Source organism: Poecilia mexicana, unplaced genomic scaffold (genome assembly GCF_051168715.1).
Source record: "Poecilia mexicana isolate PSO_F unplaced genomic scaffold, ASM5116871v1 scaffold_16, whole genome shotgun sequence".
Lineage (NCBI taxonomy): Eukaryota > Metazoa > Chordata > Actinopteri > Cyprinodontiformes > Poeciliidae > Poecilia > Poecilia mexicana.
In genome coordinates this window covers 21,768,721-21,781,553 of record NW_028263385.1, presented here as the reverse complement: position 1 = coordinate 21,781,553, position 12,833 = coordinate 21,768,721, and the positions used below count along the sequence as shown (strand labels likewise).

Genomic DNA, 12,833 nt, shown 5'->3' with positions numbered 1-12,833 from the left:
AGGTTGAATGTAAAGGTTTGTTTTCTGGAGATTAAATGAGCAAAGTCAGAACACATGCTCTAATTTATTTAACATTCACTGCCATGTTTTTTGAAATGCTAAACGATTGGACTTTGATAGATCCTTACCACAGTTTGCAGACAGGTTACAAAGCACCAGAAGGATGCAATTGCACCAGCAAACTGCAGGTGATCTCATCATGTTTCTGTTACAACTGCTGACCTTGTTGACTGGAAGAAATACTCAGAATTTCAGCCTTATTTCATTTCTTCCTGTTTCAGTTGTCAAGCAACATGTAATGATTGTGCTGCAGGTTTCTGGGAAAGTGACAAAAGAAAAAAAGCTGAGGGGCTTTTATAGTGAACCCATTGCTCCGGCGTACTGCAGCCACTTTTGTGCTAGGTTAGTAGTCCAGGTTTTCTACTGTAATGTCCCCTCATCAACAACTAGCAACACCATAAATGTGCTATGTTTCATTTTTCTAACTGATGCCATGAAGAATTAAAATCATTGTTTTTGAAAATAAAATTCCATAAAAAAAACATGATGCATGCATTCACATCTTCAAGTTGTCTTATGTCATCATGGCAATAAAATGTTAAATATCAAAAATAAATTCAATGTTGTCTAAGTATGTGTAAAACGAATAAAAAATTCTTGAATCTGTCTCGTGCGCCCTGATTTGCGTGTAATATAACGTTTATGGTAAGTCCTGTAACAAAACAAAACAAAAAAAAACATTCCTCACAACAGAAAGATTAACTTTCCTCATTTGCCATGATGGCTATGTGAACACAAAATGAACATTTTAAGAATAAAGTTCCTTTCTAAGATATAGATATCACAAATCGTATCTGATTTTGCAGCATGAAGGCAACTGGGTATAGGCTAGAAGTGTAGTGCTGTACTATGACTCCAAAATGTGCTCATATTTTGTTGTTTTTACAACTCCATTTCTTTAAATGTTGGAAAATCAAAAACACTGTCAAATGGACAAATAAGAAAACATTTAATTTTCAGGTAAGTTACAGCAGCTCTTGTTTCAAAGAAAGAGCATTTTCTCTTAAACACATTTTTTCTTTTGTTCTTGGGTGGCAGGCTGCACCTGGTCTGGGTTGGCAAGAGTCTGGACTGGGTACCATGAAATGCTAAGACGTGAAACTAAATTTGCTTCCATTTCTCAGAAATACTGGTTTCAATCAAAGGTCATGAGTCTTCCAACAAGACAATGCCCAAAAAACAAAAGCTAAAAATATTATTTGGCCTTTCTAAGTGCTCTTCTGAAAGATGTGATCTATGGTGCAGGTCTCCGCTGTAAGATCTGCAGCATAGAAAGAAGCTCAAACTTGGATTGTGAATAAGTGGCTTTTAAAATTTGAGATAGTCAGTTCAGTTAAGTAATTAGCAAAAGTTCCTGCTCCAGCTGCAGAAACCTTACAGAAACTGACAGAAATCACTAATATGTGGTGACTGCTTTACTATCTTTCATGTTGAGGACAACTTAGATATCACTATAATTATTTTATGATAATTTTATATTTATCATGATGATAATGATCATCATCATCATCACCATTATTATTATTATTATTATTATTATTATTATTATTATTATTATTATTACTACTACTACTTGTTTTTAACTGCCATTCACTTATTTAAAGACAATGGATTTTGATTTCTAATGAAATGGTCAAATGTAATTTAGCCTTAAAAATCTCTAGTGATAATCAATCAATTATCAAGCTCAGAAAACAAAATATGTAAATGAAAGTCTAAAGATAAGCTAGTAAAATTTTTAAAAAGAAGAAGAAAATAAAATAAAAAGTTAGAGGCAGAAATTAATTTTATCCAATCACCTCCTGTTTTGAAGGAACGTCCACACACTGTTAATCCTATCAGACTTTTACAATGCAATTACATAATATCCCAATCATTTGTTGTGCTTGATTTTGTTCATCCAATTAGGTGTGGTACTTGAGAAATTCTGAACTTTCTACAGATGTTCTTCATCTGCAAACTTACCCGCTTGTTCAGGCCTGGTTAAGATTTACTGAAACCGTAAGGTAGAATGTGCGTTGGCCAGGTAAAACCAAACTTCACCTTCTAGACTTTTCATGATTTGTTTGCCTGGCCATTGACTTTCTGTGCAATTCCCTTCAGTGCTCCCTCTGGGATTTGTCCCATTGAGCTCAATTTCTCAGGATACATTTCATCTGGCCAATCAGCGAACTGAAGGTGGAGTTGTGAAAGACAGCATCAACTTTCTGCACTTGTTTGTCAGCCTATGGAGGTAGTTTGGCAATGACAGCAGAGAAACTGAAGAAAGCCATTCAGTGTGTGTTGACCGAGGAATGCTCATCCGAGAGTCTGCATCAGTGTTTACTTAAGAGTTCACTTTAAGGTCAGAATGTGGTTCTTTTCTTTGTAGATAGGAAAAGGCTTTTTGACTAAGAGGTTCTGAACCCGACTCATTTCAGTAGCATTTAAACCATCTACACATTGACTAATTACAAAGTTACAGTAAAAGTGAAAATACAAGTATTTGCATATGCATTTTATAGCTTCAAAATGCATATGCAAATATGTAGTGATGTACCAGTAAAGGCTGTTTTTCATTTCAAAAACACCAGCAGGAAAATAAATGTTGCAAAAGCAGGAAGAAGTTACAGCCATGTCTCTGATTTCCCAGTTGTAAATCTTTTTTTTTTCTTCTTTTTTGTTTTTCCACTGGCTGTTATAATTCCCATAACAGCCAGAAAGAAATAATACTGGCAGACAAAGACATATGATACATTCACAAGTACAGACACTGTATATGCATACATATCAACACCCATTCACAAACAAGTGTTTGGTTATGAACTTCAGCCTCTTCATAGGCTTTAAAAACAGACATATATCAGCTTGCCTGGTATTTGTGATGTTTCTGTTTGTGTTAATGTGAGCCTGTAAAACCATCTAAACAGAACAAGTCAGGTGGAGACTTGCAAACACCAGCCCTCTCCACGTATGTTGCAGAACCGCATTGATTTGCCAGACACACAGAGACTAACACTAAGTAAATATGTTTATTTATATTTAGTTTTTATTCTTACAGACAAAAAGAAAATGCAAAGTGAAGACTCCTTTTAAAGTAATAAATACCTAGGAAACAAAATCCATAATGTCCAACTACAAACACAGGATAAACCAGAGAATACGAGAGAAAGGATAAGAACACCCCCCCCCCCTTTGTGTTTACCTAAGAATTCCTATATATATTGACATGGGATGCAGTCATTCCTCTCTCAACTTGCTCCAGCAGTGCTCCTATCCTCTCCCCTGCTGTGGTTTTGCTGAAGTTCTGACTTACACAGCCACCTTGTTCTGCTCCGTCCTGCTGTGGCCTTGCCGAGACTGCACATCAAAGTGGAAAGACCACAACAGTTTGAGCTGGATTTGCTCAGAAATTTGCAGAAATTTGCTAAACTACATCAAAAAACTGATTATCTTTTATTACAAGCGATATCAGTTATTCCTATATAAACAGTATGAAGTGCAATAAGCCAATAGAACAAAACAGATTAATATTAAGTGGGGTGTGGATATAAGCGTGACTCATTCATATGCCAAAGACAATCTGTGATACAGTTAAAGAATAACATTTAAAAATCTGTTCAATGTGTTTCTGAACGAAAAATAATAGAATAGAATGGAATGGAACATGGACATGAGCTTTAATTGACTCTAATGTTGGACATCCAGGTCAAATACAAAAAAATGTTTTATTGTGTGTGTGTTTTTACCATTCTTTTTATGGCACCATTTTCAGTCTATACATTTCAACCAACAGAGTGTCCTCTGCTTAAGCACATTTAAAAGTCAGTAAAGGTTGCTTTGATGCATTTTTCTGCTGATCCAAATTGCTGTCTCTATTACAAAATCTCCAGCACTTTTTTTTTTACTGTCTACATATATTATAGTTCTTAAAAATATATATTTTCAGCAGGACCGAAAAAAAAATCAACCAGGAAAAGGTTGATTCGTGAATCTCTATGCAGTAAATAACAAGAGTACCTTTTTCCTCAGCCCACATGCTTTGCTCTTAAAACCCACCGTTAGAAAGGAGTAGATAGACACACCATGTCATGCATGTCATGTAATGCTCATACATGTTCACACACTAACACACATCCAGCAGACAGACAGGCATGCTTGTCAGCGATGCTGGAGGGCCCTCGGCGGACTGCTGCTGCCCATCCCCCCTTGCAAGGCCCTGTCTGGGAGAGGGGGAAGGGGAATCAGAACTGTCTGGACCCCAGCACAGCAAGCAGCAGTGACACAGAATAGAATTTCTTCTACTGAGGCAATTAGAAATAATCCCGATCTAATTTGCTGCATGGTATATTTGTAAAGGTGGATTCTTGTCTTTCAGCCAATATCTTTACGCAGGCATTTTTAATAACGGCTCTCAATTTTCCTTCAGTATGTTGATCGTTTAAATGCTGCACGCTTCTTCAAACGATCTGGCAATTTTTGATTATAGACTACTTCACACCATGAGGAAATCTAATATATTAAGCACTTAATGCAGTCATGTGGTGCTGGGGAGGAAACAACAAACGTATTCTGTTTACAACATGTGACACCAGCCTATTTTCTGCTTTCACACAGGAGCAGCATAGTTTCCAGCTACTCTGTTCACAATTTGCAACGCCTTGAGCTGAAAATCAATTTTTCATGTGCAGAGACGTCTGTCTTTGATATCGCACACACACAAAAAAAAGGTGCCACACTATCTGGTCCTTTAAAGGACCACATAGTATTTAAGAGTTTTTGTAAAATCCTTAGCTGGTCCATGCAGTGCGGTGACGTAATCCTCGGCATTGGCGATGCAGGTCTCAGATCAGCGTGCCCCCCAATGCATAACACAGACTTAGCCCTTTTTAGATCCTTTCAATGAAATAGGTGCAAAATTATGCCACATCTAGTTAATTCTAGGTTTGTGGGGTTTTATATATTATTTTTTTCTTTTGCTTAAGGTTTGATTCAGCTTTCTAAATGCTTATTAATCCAGATGTTTGTCAAAAGTAAAAACACATGCCTGTGGGGAGGCAGTTTAAATGTATTGATTCCGTGTGAAACTGATGTATTTGTAAAGTTTTATCCCACAAATCTTTCATTACTTGTCATAAATCTAAAGTATCTACTGAACTTGTTTTGTGTATTATTTTTCTTTTACACACTCCAGTCAGTTTGCTTCCCTTTAAAAGTGTCTGTATACGTGACATTTGTTCAGGAACATATCCCAAAAACAAACTGAAGTGGCTATCTCAAAGCAGTTTTCCATCACTGCTAGATCATTTCTTATTGGTTGTTTAAAGCACTTAAGCCTAATCCACACACTGAGGCTCACTATCAGCTGCCTTTGTTTACCCAACAAAATTAAAAAGATAGAACAACTGCTAAAAAAAAAAATAAATAAATACATTCTGGCGCAGTGAAAAGATGTTTACATTTTACTCTCCATTTCTTGGATTTTTGCAAAGCAACATCATAATGCTAAAAAATGCATGAAACTAAATGTTGGTCCTGATGATCATTATGTGTTTGTCTTTGCAGTTTCACCACGTTGTGCTGCAACTGCCAAAAAACACTGAACGCAATAAAAGAGCTCAGGAGTTTCAGTTCCAGCTGATATTTATTTCCTTCCTTGAAAAAGTTCTGTACACAAGTTTGTATCAACAATCTGACAGGCAGTGAATGGACAAAATTTAGCTGGCATGAGTCAACCTACCCCTTTTTTAATCAGAAAAAAGAGGTGGCTTCTTTGTTTATGGCATGATTAAAGACAATAAATGATAATTCTACACAGCATATTGCACAGGATGGATGAAAAATAAAGTTAATATATTTAAAAATGCTTTCATATATTTATATATTTATAAAAAAAAACAACAGTCTGAACTGACCACCTTAAATGTAAGTAAGGATGTGTAAAAGATAGCAGTTCTAAACAGTGCCTGTCCTCGATAGCAACAACATACATAAACACACAATCTTTTTGCTTTATGGTACAGTCAAATATACAAAGATCAAGTTCATTGTTTTTTTCCTCTTTTTTTCTTCTCCATTCTTTTTTCTGAAAAAACACAACAGCTAATAATAACCTGAATCTGAAATACAAATGCTATTCACCATGCCATAAAGATACTAAAACAATTATTAGCTAGTAGTTAGCCGACAAGTAGAAAAGTTTATATATTCAAATACAATGAGAAACGCAGTACAAGAAAGTGTTGCGCAACTCGGGTCAGAAATTTGAATATGCTTGATGTTGTCATCTTTGTTTGTGATATGGACAGCCCGCCTCAATCCACTGGCCGAATGGCAAGATGTGACATCAGTGAGTGAAAACATCAAGAAACAAAGTCAAATTTAAAGCTACAATCTTCAAGACGTTGGACGCAAAAAATATGATTAAAAAATAAAAGCAAGCGACTGCTTTTTAGGATAGTGCTGCTGTTTAAACCACATGGTCCCACAGGAGGAGCCTCTTAAAAAGACTCGTGCTCCTGTGTCTTTAAAAAAAATGAGCCTGCAGTCTGGCACTGTAAACGTTGGAAAAGGGGGCTGAGACTGGTGCTGCTTTCAAGTGCTGTCGGAAAAATTGCAATTATGTCCTAATCACCTTCACGTCTGTGCTGCAGATGTTTAAGTGATTGACATCAAAGAGGACTTAAAGAGTGTTTCTGGATTTTTTTTTTTTTCTTTTTTGTGAAAGAGGACAAATAAGGCCTACCAACCAGATTTCTACTAACTCGCATTTTCTGTCAAAAAAGTGGAAGTGTATCTTTAAATTTGAAAGAATAAGTCCAACAATAGGCACCGCAAGGATACAAAACGGACAGCTCTACTGTTTGATCTAATCTACTAAAGTAACTGAGCCTGAAGTAACAAGCTTACCATAAGCACTTGAAGGCAGCATGAAAAAAAACCAGCCTGCTGAGGGCATTAAAAAACAAGGAAATCCAATACAGCTGTATTAGTTAGGCTACACATACCCCCGTGTTCAATATAGATTTGTACAAAAATACACTGAGAAAATAATCAAACTGTTTCTTCTCTTTTAAGTGTCCAAAAAGTGTGTACATTTAAATATAAAAAGGAAATTAAAAAGGTTGTGTGTTCTTAAAACTCTAGCCCTTCGCCTGAGAAGGAAATGTGACAGACACAGACATACTGACAGGATCATGTATAAAAGAACTAGCAAAACAAAAGATGCTTGGCCCAGTATATAAATACAGCATCCCCATATAAAAATGGCATCTGAATACATGTACAAAACAAAACAAAATAGAAATCGCTGATGATTTCTCTATAGCTATGGTCTGGAAAATAACATTATAGAATTTTGGTCCTGATAGAGGGAAAAAAATGTAGCAATACAGTTAAGCACAGACTTGAAGTTGTGTTTGTGTCCTGAAGTGAGCTGGTGATTATTTCAAAGTCCTTTTTTTTTTCTCCGTAAAAAAAGTAGAACCGAAGTGAGCGCCACCTAGATCCTTTTAAATAACCCTAATACTAGTTTACAAACTGCTCAAACAGTCGCACAGAAAATCTCAGCACAAGATATAGGAACAAAGTAGTCTATCATGCTAAACACGCTTTTTTTGTTTCTTGAGAAAATAACTTTTAAAAAACATCAACCCACCTCGGTTTCATTTAAAAAAAGCCTCTTGGTGATGCAATAATAATAATAAAAAAAACTGTCGCACGGCAGTCCTAGTCTGTACCTTTTTTGTTTGCTTGTTTTTTTTTTCCTTTAGTGGCGAAGTTCACTTGGCGATTGGTTAAAAAGTTGTGAAAATGTCCCTTTTTTCTGTCAAAAATTCATTAACGACATTGATTAAGTGTACGGCGGACCGCATAACGTGCAAATCAATCACAGTTAAGTTACTCAGTTTAAAAACAGTCCTGCACTGAGCTGTCAGGAAGCTCTCAGTCTGTCTTTTTTTTTTTTTTTTTTTTGTCTCCTCTTGTTTGGACGGCTCCCCTCCGACTCCCTCAGTCCAGGCATCCGAAGAAAAGTCCCGAAAAAAAGCAAGTTATTCGCTTTAGAGTTAAGCTTTCCAATGATTTGCAGGGACATGGTTTGCAGTAGTGAAACCCACTGGTAAGCAGGAGCTCCTCTGTTTCTGTTTGCGTCTGCGAGTTTTAGCACTCAGTCAGTATGTGAACACCAGGTTGGAAATGGTGGACTCCAGCCAGTCTCCCGATATCATCTCGCTGACTTCGGGCGTACAGTAGTCGGGGAACTCGAAGTGGGAACCCCCGCAAACGGACTCGCCGTTCAAGTCCCAGTCCCTGTCCAGGACCGAGGAGCCGAAGCTCCCCAGCGACATGCTGTCGAAGCTCGGACTCGGGTTGACGTCCAGCAAGTCGTCCTCGAACTCCTCGTCCTCCGAGGAAGACGAGGAGGAAGAGACAGAAGAGTGCGACCCAGAGGGAGTAGGCGAGGAAGCCCGCCGTGTGTTGCTGTATGTGTGGCCGCTGCGGCGCTCCGAAGGTCCGCCGAAGCTGCTGCTGCTGCTGCTGCTGCTGCTGCTGCTACTGCCGGGGGAGTCGGCGCCTTCCTCTCTGCCGCTGGCCGCGTCCTCGTAGAGACTGAGCGGGTCGCTAGAGTCCGCCGAGCTGCTGAGCGTAGGGCTAGCTGGCACCGCCACGGAGGACGTGGGACTGACGCTCAGACTGGCCGCGCCGCTCCCGAAAACGTATACTCTCTTGGGCTTCTTGGCATCAGGTATCTGCTTGGCAGCCGAGGAGACAGATTTGGACTTGTAGAGAGAGTTGTGGTGGTGCTCTGACGGGTGTTCAGATGCAAACAGTGAAGCTTTGGTGCTACTGCTGCTCCCGAAAAGTGATTTTTGGGGTTTGTTGCTGCTGCTGCTGGGTGATTTTGATCCGTTCTTCCTCGCAGATGAGGACATCTTAGTGCTGGTGTTGTTTGAGCTACCGGTAACTTTTTCTCCTCTATCGCTGCTGCTGCCAGCTTTACATGCGCTCGACTTTACCTTCTTCCTCGGTCGGTACTTGTAGTCGGGATAGTCCGCCATGTGCTTAAGTCGAAGCCGCTCTGCCTCTCTGATAAAGGGAATCTTGTCGCTGTCTCTGAGCAGCTTCCAGCGCTTCCCCAGCCGCTTAGAGATCTCTGCGTTGTGCATGTCCGGGGACTGCTCCATGATCTTCCTCCTCTCTATCTGCGACCACACCATGAATGCGTTCATGGGTCTCTTGATGTGGCCGCTGGGAGTTTTGCACCACGCCGGGTTCTCCCCGAGCTTGTCGCCGGCGGTGGAGGAGGCTGCGGAGCCCGCCGGGGAGAGAGGCGAGGCGGCCGGGTCCAGATCCATGCTTGCCCCGGAGTCGGAGCCTGAGTCCCCGGTAAAAAAGGACAGCGCCTCGGCGGTGCTCTCTGTGTGGCTCATTTTCTGCACCATGCTGTCCGGTTAAAGTAAGAGCGGGATGCTTGCTCTTTCTCCCCCCTCTCTCCTGGGTTCCTCTGGTTCACTTTAAAGCAAACTCAGCTCTTTTCTCCCACTCTGACAGTTTGTGCTGAGTGCAAACAGTGCAAGCAGTTATTCACTCCTGAGATGCGCAGGATACTCGAAAACACAGTCCAGAGTTGCCTAAAAAGGCTACATGCAGGAAAAAAAGTTTAATTTCCAGGTGCTGTTGGTGTTAAAACAGTTCGTCTTTGCTGTGGAGCGTATATTCGGTGTTGGAATAAAAAAAAAAGAAAAGAAAAAAAAAAGAATCAACACAGCCCTGTGATCACTGAACACAATCTACAAAGCTGCAGGAGCAGAGTGCCCACACATGCGCTCAGGCACTTACAAAGGGCCCCCAAGTATACAATGTGTAAAAGTAAGTGCTTTTTCTCTGCATCTACTCCAAGAATCAAAAGCCGTGCATGCTGTGGTAGGGGAAAGAAGAAGGAAAAAAATAGAAGCTAGAGCAACTCACACTCCCCTGCCTCCCATCTGCAAAGACTAACAGTCGCTCTTTCAAGCACCCCTTCAGACTGCTGCCCCCCTTGCCTGCATTTATTCCTCTCTCATACAACGGCGATAAAAATCCACCAATCAGACTGCCCCTACGCTGTCGCTACGCTGCTTGGGGCCAGGCCACGCCCCCTCTCGCACCTGATTGGCGAGCAAAGGATTCTAATAATAATCAGCGCGTGCAATGAGAAGCCTCGTGTCTGACCTCATTCCAGAATACAACAAGAAACTTGATTTTTTTTTTTAAAGAGACACGGGCTAATGTTATGAACCCCCCTTTTCCACTACCCTATGACAGCCCATGTGTCTATCATTAACATATAGGTTTTGCTATATGGGAAGTCAATTATAGTTGTGCTGAACACACAGCCAGAGAAACAGATTTAAAGAAATAGTGCTGCTCTGTTTGCCTCACTATTATTGTGAATGGGGAGGGTATGTAATAATGAATAAACGTGAAGAGCCTAAAGGCAACCAATGCAGCTGATATAAAATACGTATCACTTGATAGTAAACATAATTTTACACCTACAGTACTATTATTATTATTATTATTATTATTATTATTATTATTATTATTATTATTATTACCACTACTGTTTGTTGACTATTAAATACAGTTGTTATTGTCAACTGCAGGTGCCCATAAGTGATCCACACTTATGGGCAACAACAGTCGAGCGTCATTGCTCATTGGCACACAAACAGGCAAATGTCTTTTCAGAATCGTTGGGCTCGTGTTAAAGAAGTCTGCAAACCTAGGTGCCTGGGGTTTTGTAGCCCTCCCTTTCTCTCTCTCGCTCTCTCTCTCCTTCCGAGGCGGGACTGGGCGGTCTTTTGTCACATAACCAGCCCCTCTCTAGCACACCAGACCAGACCAGACAGACAGAAAAAAGAAAAGAGCAGAGGAGGAACGAGCAACAAGCCCGCCGCGAGAGCGCACAACATCCGCACAGCCCGAAACTGCGAGAAGTTCATTTTCCCGTGAAGAGACAAAAACAACAGCAGGTGTGGGAAGGCGCTCGTAACTTGCATAAGAAATTGGGCACATGTTGCCACACAGTTGAGTTTCAAAGTTGCGTGCAAAATTCAAAAGCCTTCATTTTCACCTTAAAACAATTTCAAGTTCGTAACTATGCAACGTTTAAGTGGAGTTTCACAGGTTTATTTTACCTGCTCTTAATAACAATTTCTACTTTGTGCTTTGTTTGGAAGGAATAACATTCAATGAAGAAGAAAAAAAAATCAACAGAAGTCCTAAAAAATGCATGGTTTCATCAAGACAATCATATCTATAATATTTTTAATTAATTTAAAAACAAATTGTTGCTCTCCAAAGGGAAAAGAAATAGGAAAGGATTGCAATCAATACATAGTTGGAATACCGCTAGATGGCGTCGCAGAGCCAGAAAGCACTTTACCATGCATGGCTGTGCTGGAGGGAAGTTTAGTGAGGGTAAAAAAGAGATCAAGTCAGAGCAATAAGAACCGTTAGCAGGGGTAAGTTACATAATGTCTCTGTACATAGAACGCCATCCAAGCAAGACTGCTGGGCAAGGAAGGAGGTTACTTGCTCCAAGGTAAGGTGGGGGTATAACAAGTGAAATTAACTCGAAAATTACAGCAGTTTGCTCTTAGTGAAATCAGCTTGGATTGTAATCAGATAGCGCTTTAATGATTTCTGCAGACAAACCCTCACGTACATTTCTGCACTTTGGAAGTATCACCAAACTAGAAATAAAGACAAAAAGGTCTACAGTTAAAAAATAAAACAAAAAAAAAATAAAATAAAACAGAGACCAAGAGAGATGTTGAGATGTTCTGTCTGTTAGTAAAAGCCACAACTGATTTGAACCCCAACTGGGAAGTCAGTAAGAAAGAATAACAATATACTGGATGCATTTCACTGGATGCAATTATGCTCAATATGGCCTCATATCTGCAGTGCATCCAAGGAAAACGACGGGTAATTGGGCTCCAATTTGTGTGTTCATGGAGCAGAACTGCAATGGAAATAAGAACGTTAACTCACAATCTTGCACTGCTGTGCAATGCCAATTTAATAAGGAAATGCAGGAAAACATTTTACATAAGTGAGTCCTATAGAAGTGGAGGGGCTGAAGAAGGAGTCCTTTAAATAAAAGTTTCCATCGAACTATGAAGGGGAAAAAAAGTACAGTTCAGTGGAAATGAGTCCTGGTAAAATAACTCAATAATGTCCCTAATCTTAAAGGGAATTGTTTTTTTTTTTTTAAGTTTGGCTCTATGAGAATTGTATTATTTAATAGCCTACGTGTAACAGATAACTCTTTTGTCATAGTCATTTAGTAGAAATCCAGTTCAGTAAGTTATGGATGTCACAACTTAGATCTGTCAAGATACAGTATTATATTATAAGATTTAATTTACAGCAAAACCTGTTATTAGTCACAAAGAATATGGAGGCAGGATGCAGTTTTCTGTGTGAAACGCATACTGAGAGCAGAACATGTGAAGCACTTCCAGAGTTTTAACTAAACAGAAAAGTAAGGTAGGATAAAATAAAAATAAAATAGTGCTTATACAGTGCATTACTAAAGTCAAACTTCAACTTATTTTATTGCCATTTAACATGAAACACCAAAACAATCTGGTTCGTATTCGTGAAGTTGAAGGAAAAATTTGCATTGTGTTTTTACAAAAAAAAAATAAAAATAAAAAAACATTCAAATGTGGCATGCATTTGAACTTTTACTTATTTGTAAAACCTCCATAAACCGCAGTTAGAGCTGCATGTCTTTGGGTTAT

The 12,833-nt window shown here is 39.4% G+C and overlaps 1 protein-coding gene across 1 annotated transcript; it reads right to left on the bottom strand.

Annotated features, from left to right (window-relative positions):
* Positions 1–5,664: 5,664 nt before the first annotated feature.
* On the bottom strand, positions 5,665–10,523 carry sox4b (SRY-box transcription factor 4b). The gene has a single exon (XM_015000457.2). The coding sequence runs from the start codon at positions 9,480–9,482 to the stop codon at positions 8,211–8,213; it is 1,272 nt and encodes a 423-aa protein (XP_014855943.2). The 5' UTR covers positions 9,483–10,523; the 3' UTR covers positions 5,665–8,210.
* Between the last annotated feature and the right edge of the window lie 2,310 nt (positions 10,524–12,833).

Bases quoted from the DNA above. Each gene is read 5' to 3' on its own strand.
- sox4b (XM_015000457.2), bottom strand. From the start codon at position 9,482: ATGGTGCAGAAAATGAGCCACACAGAGAGCACCGCCGAGGCGCTGTCC.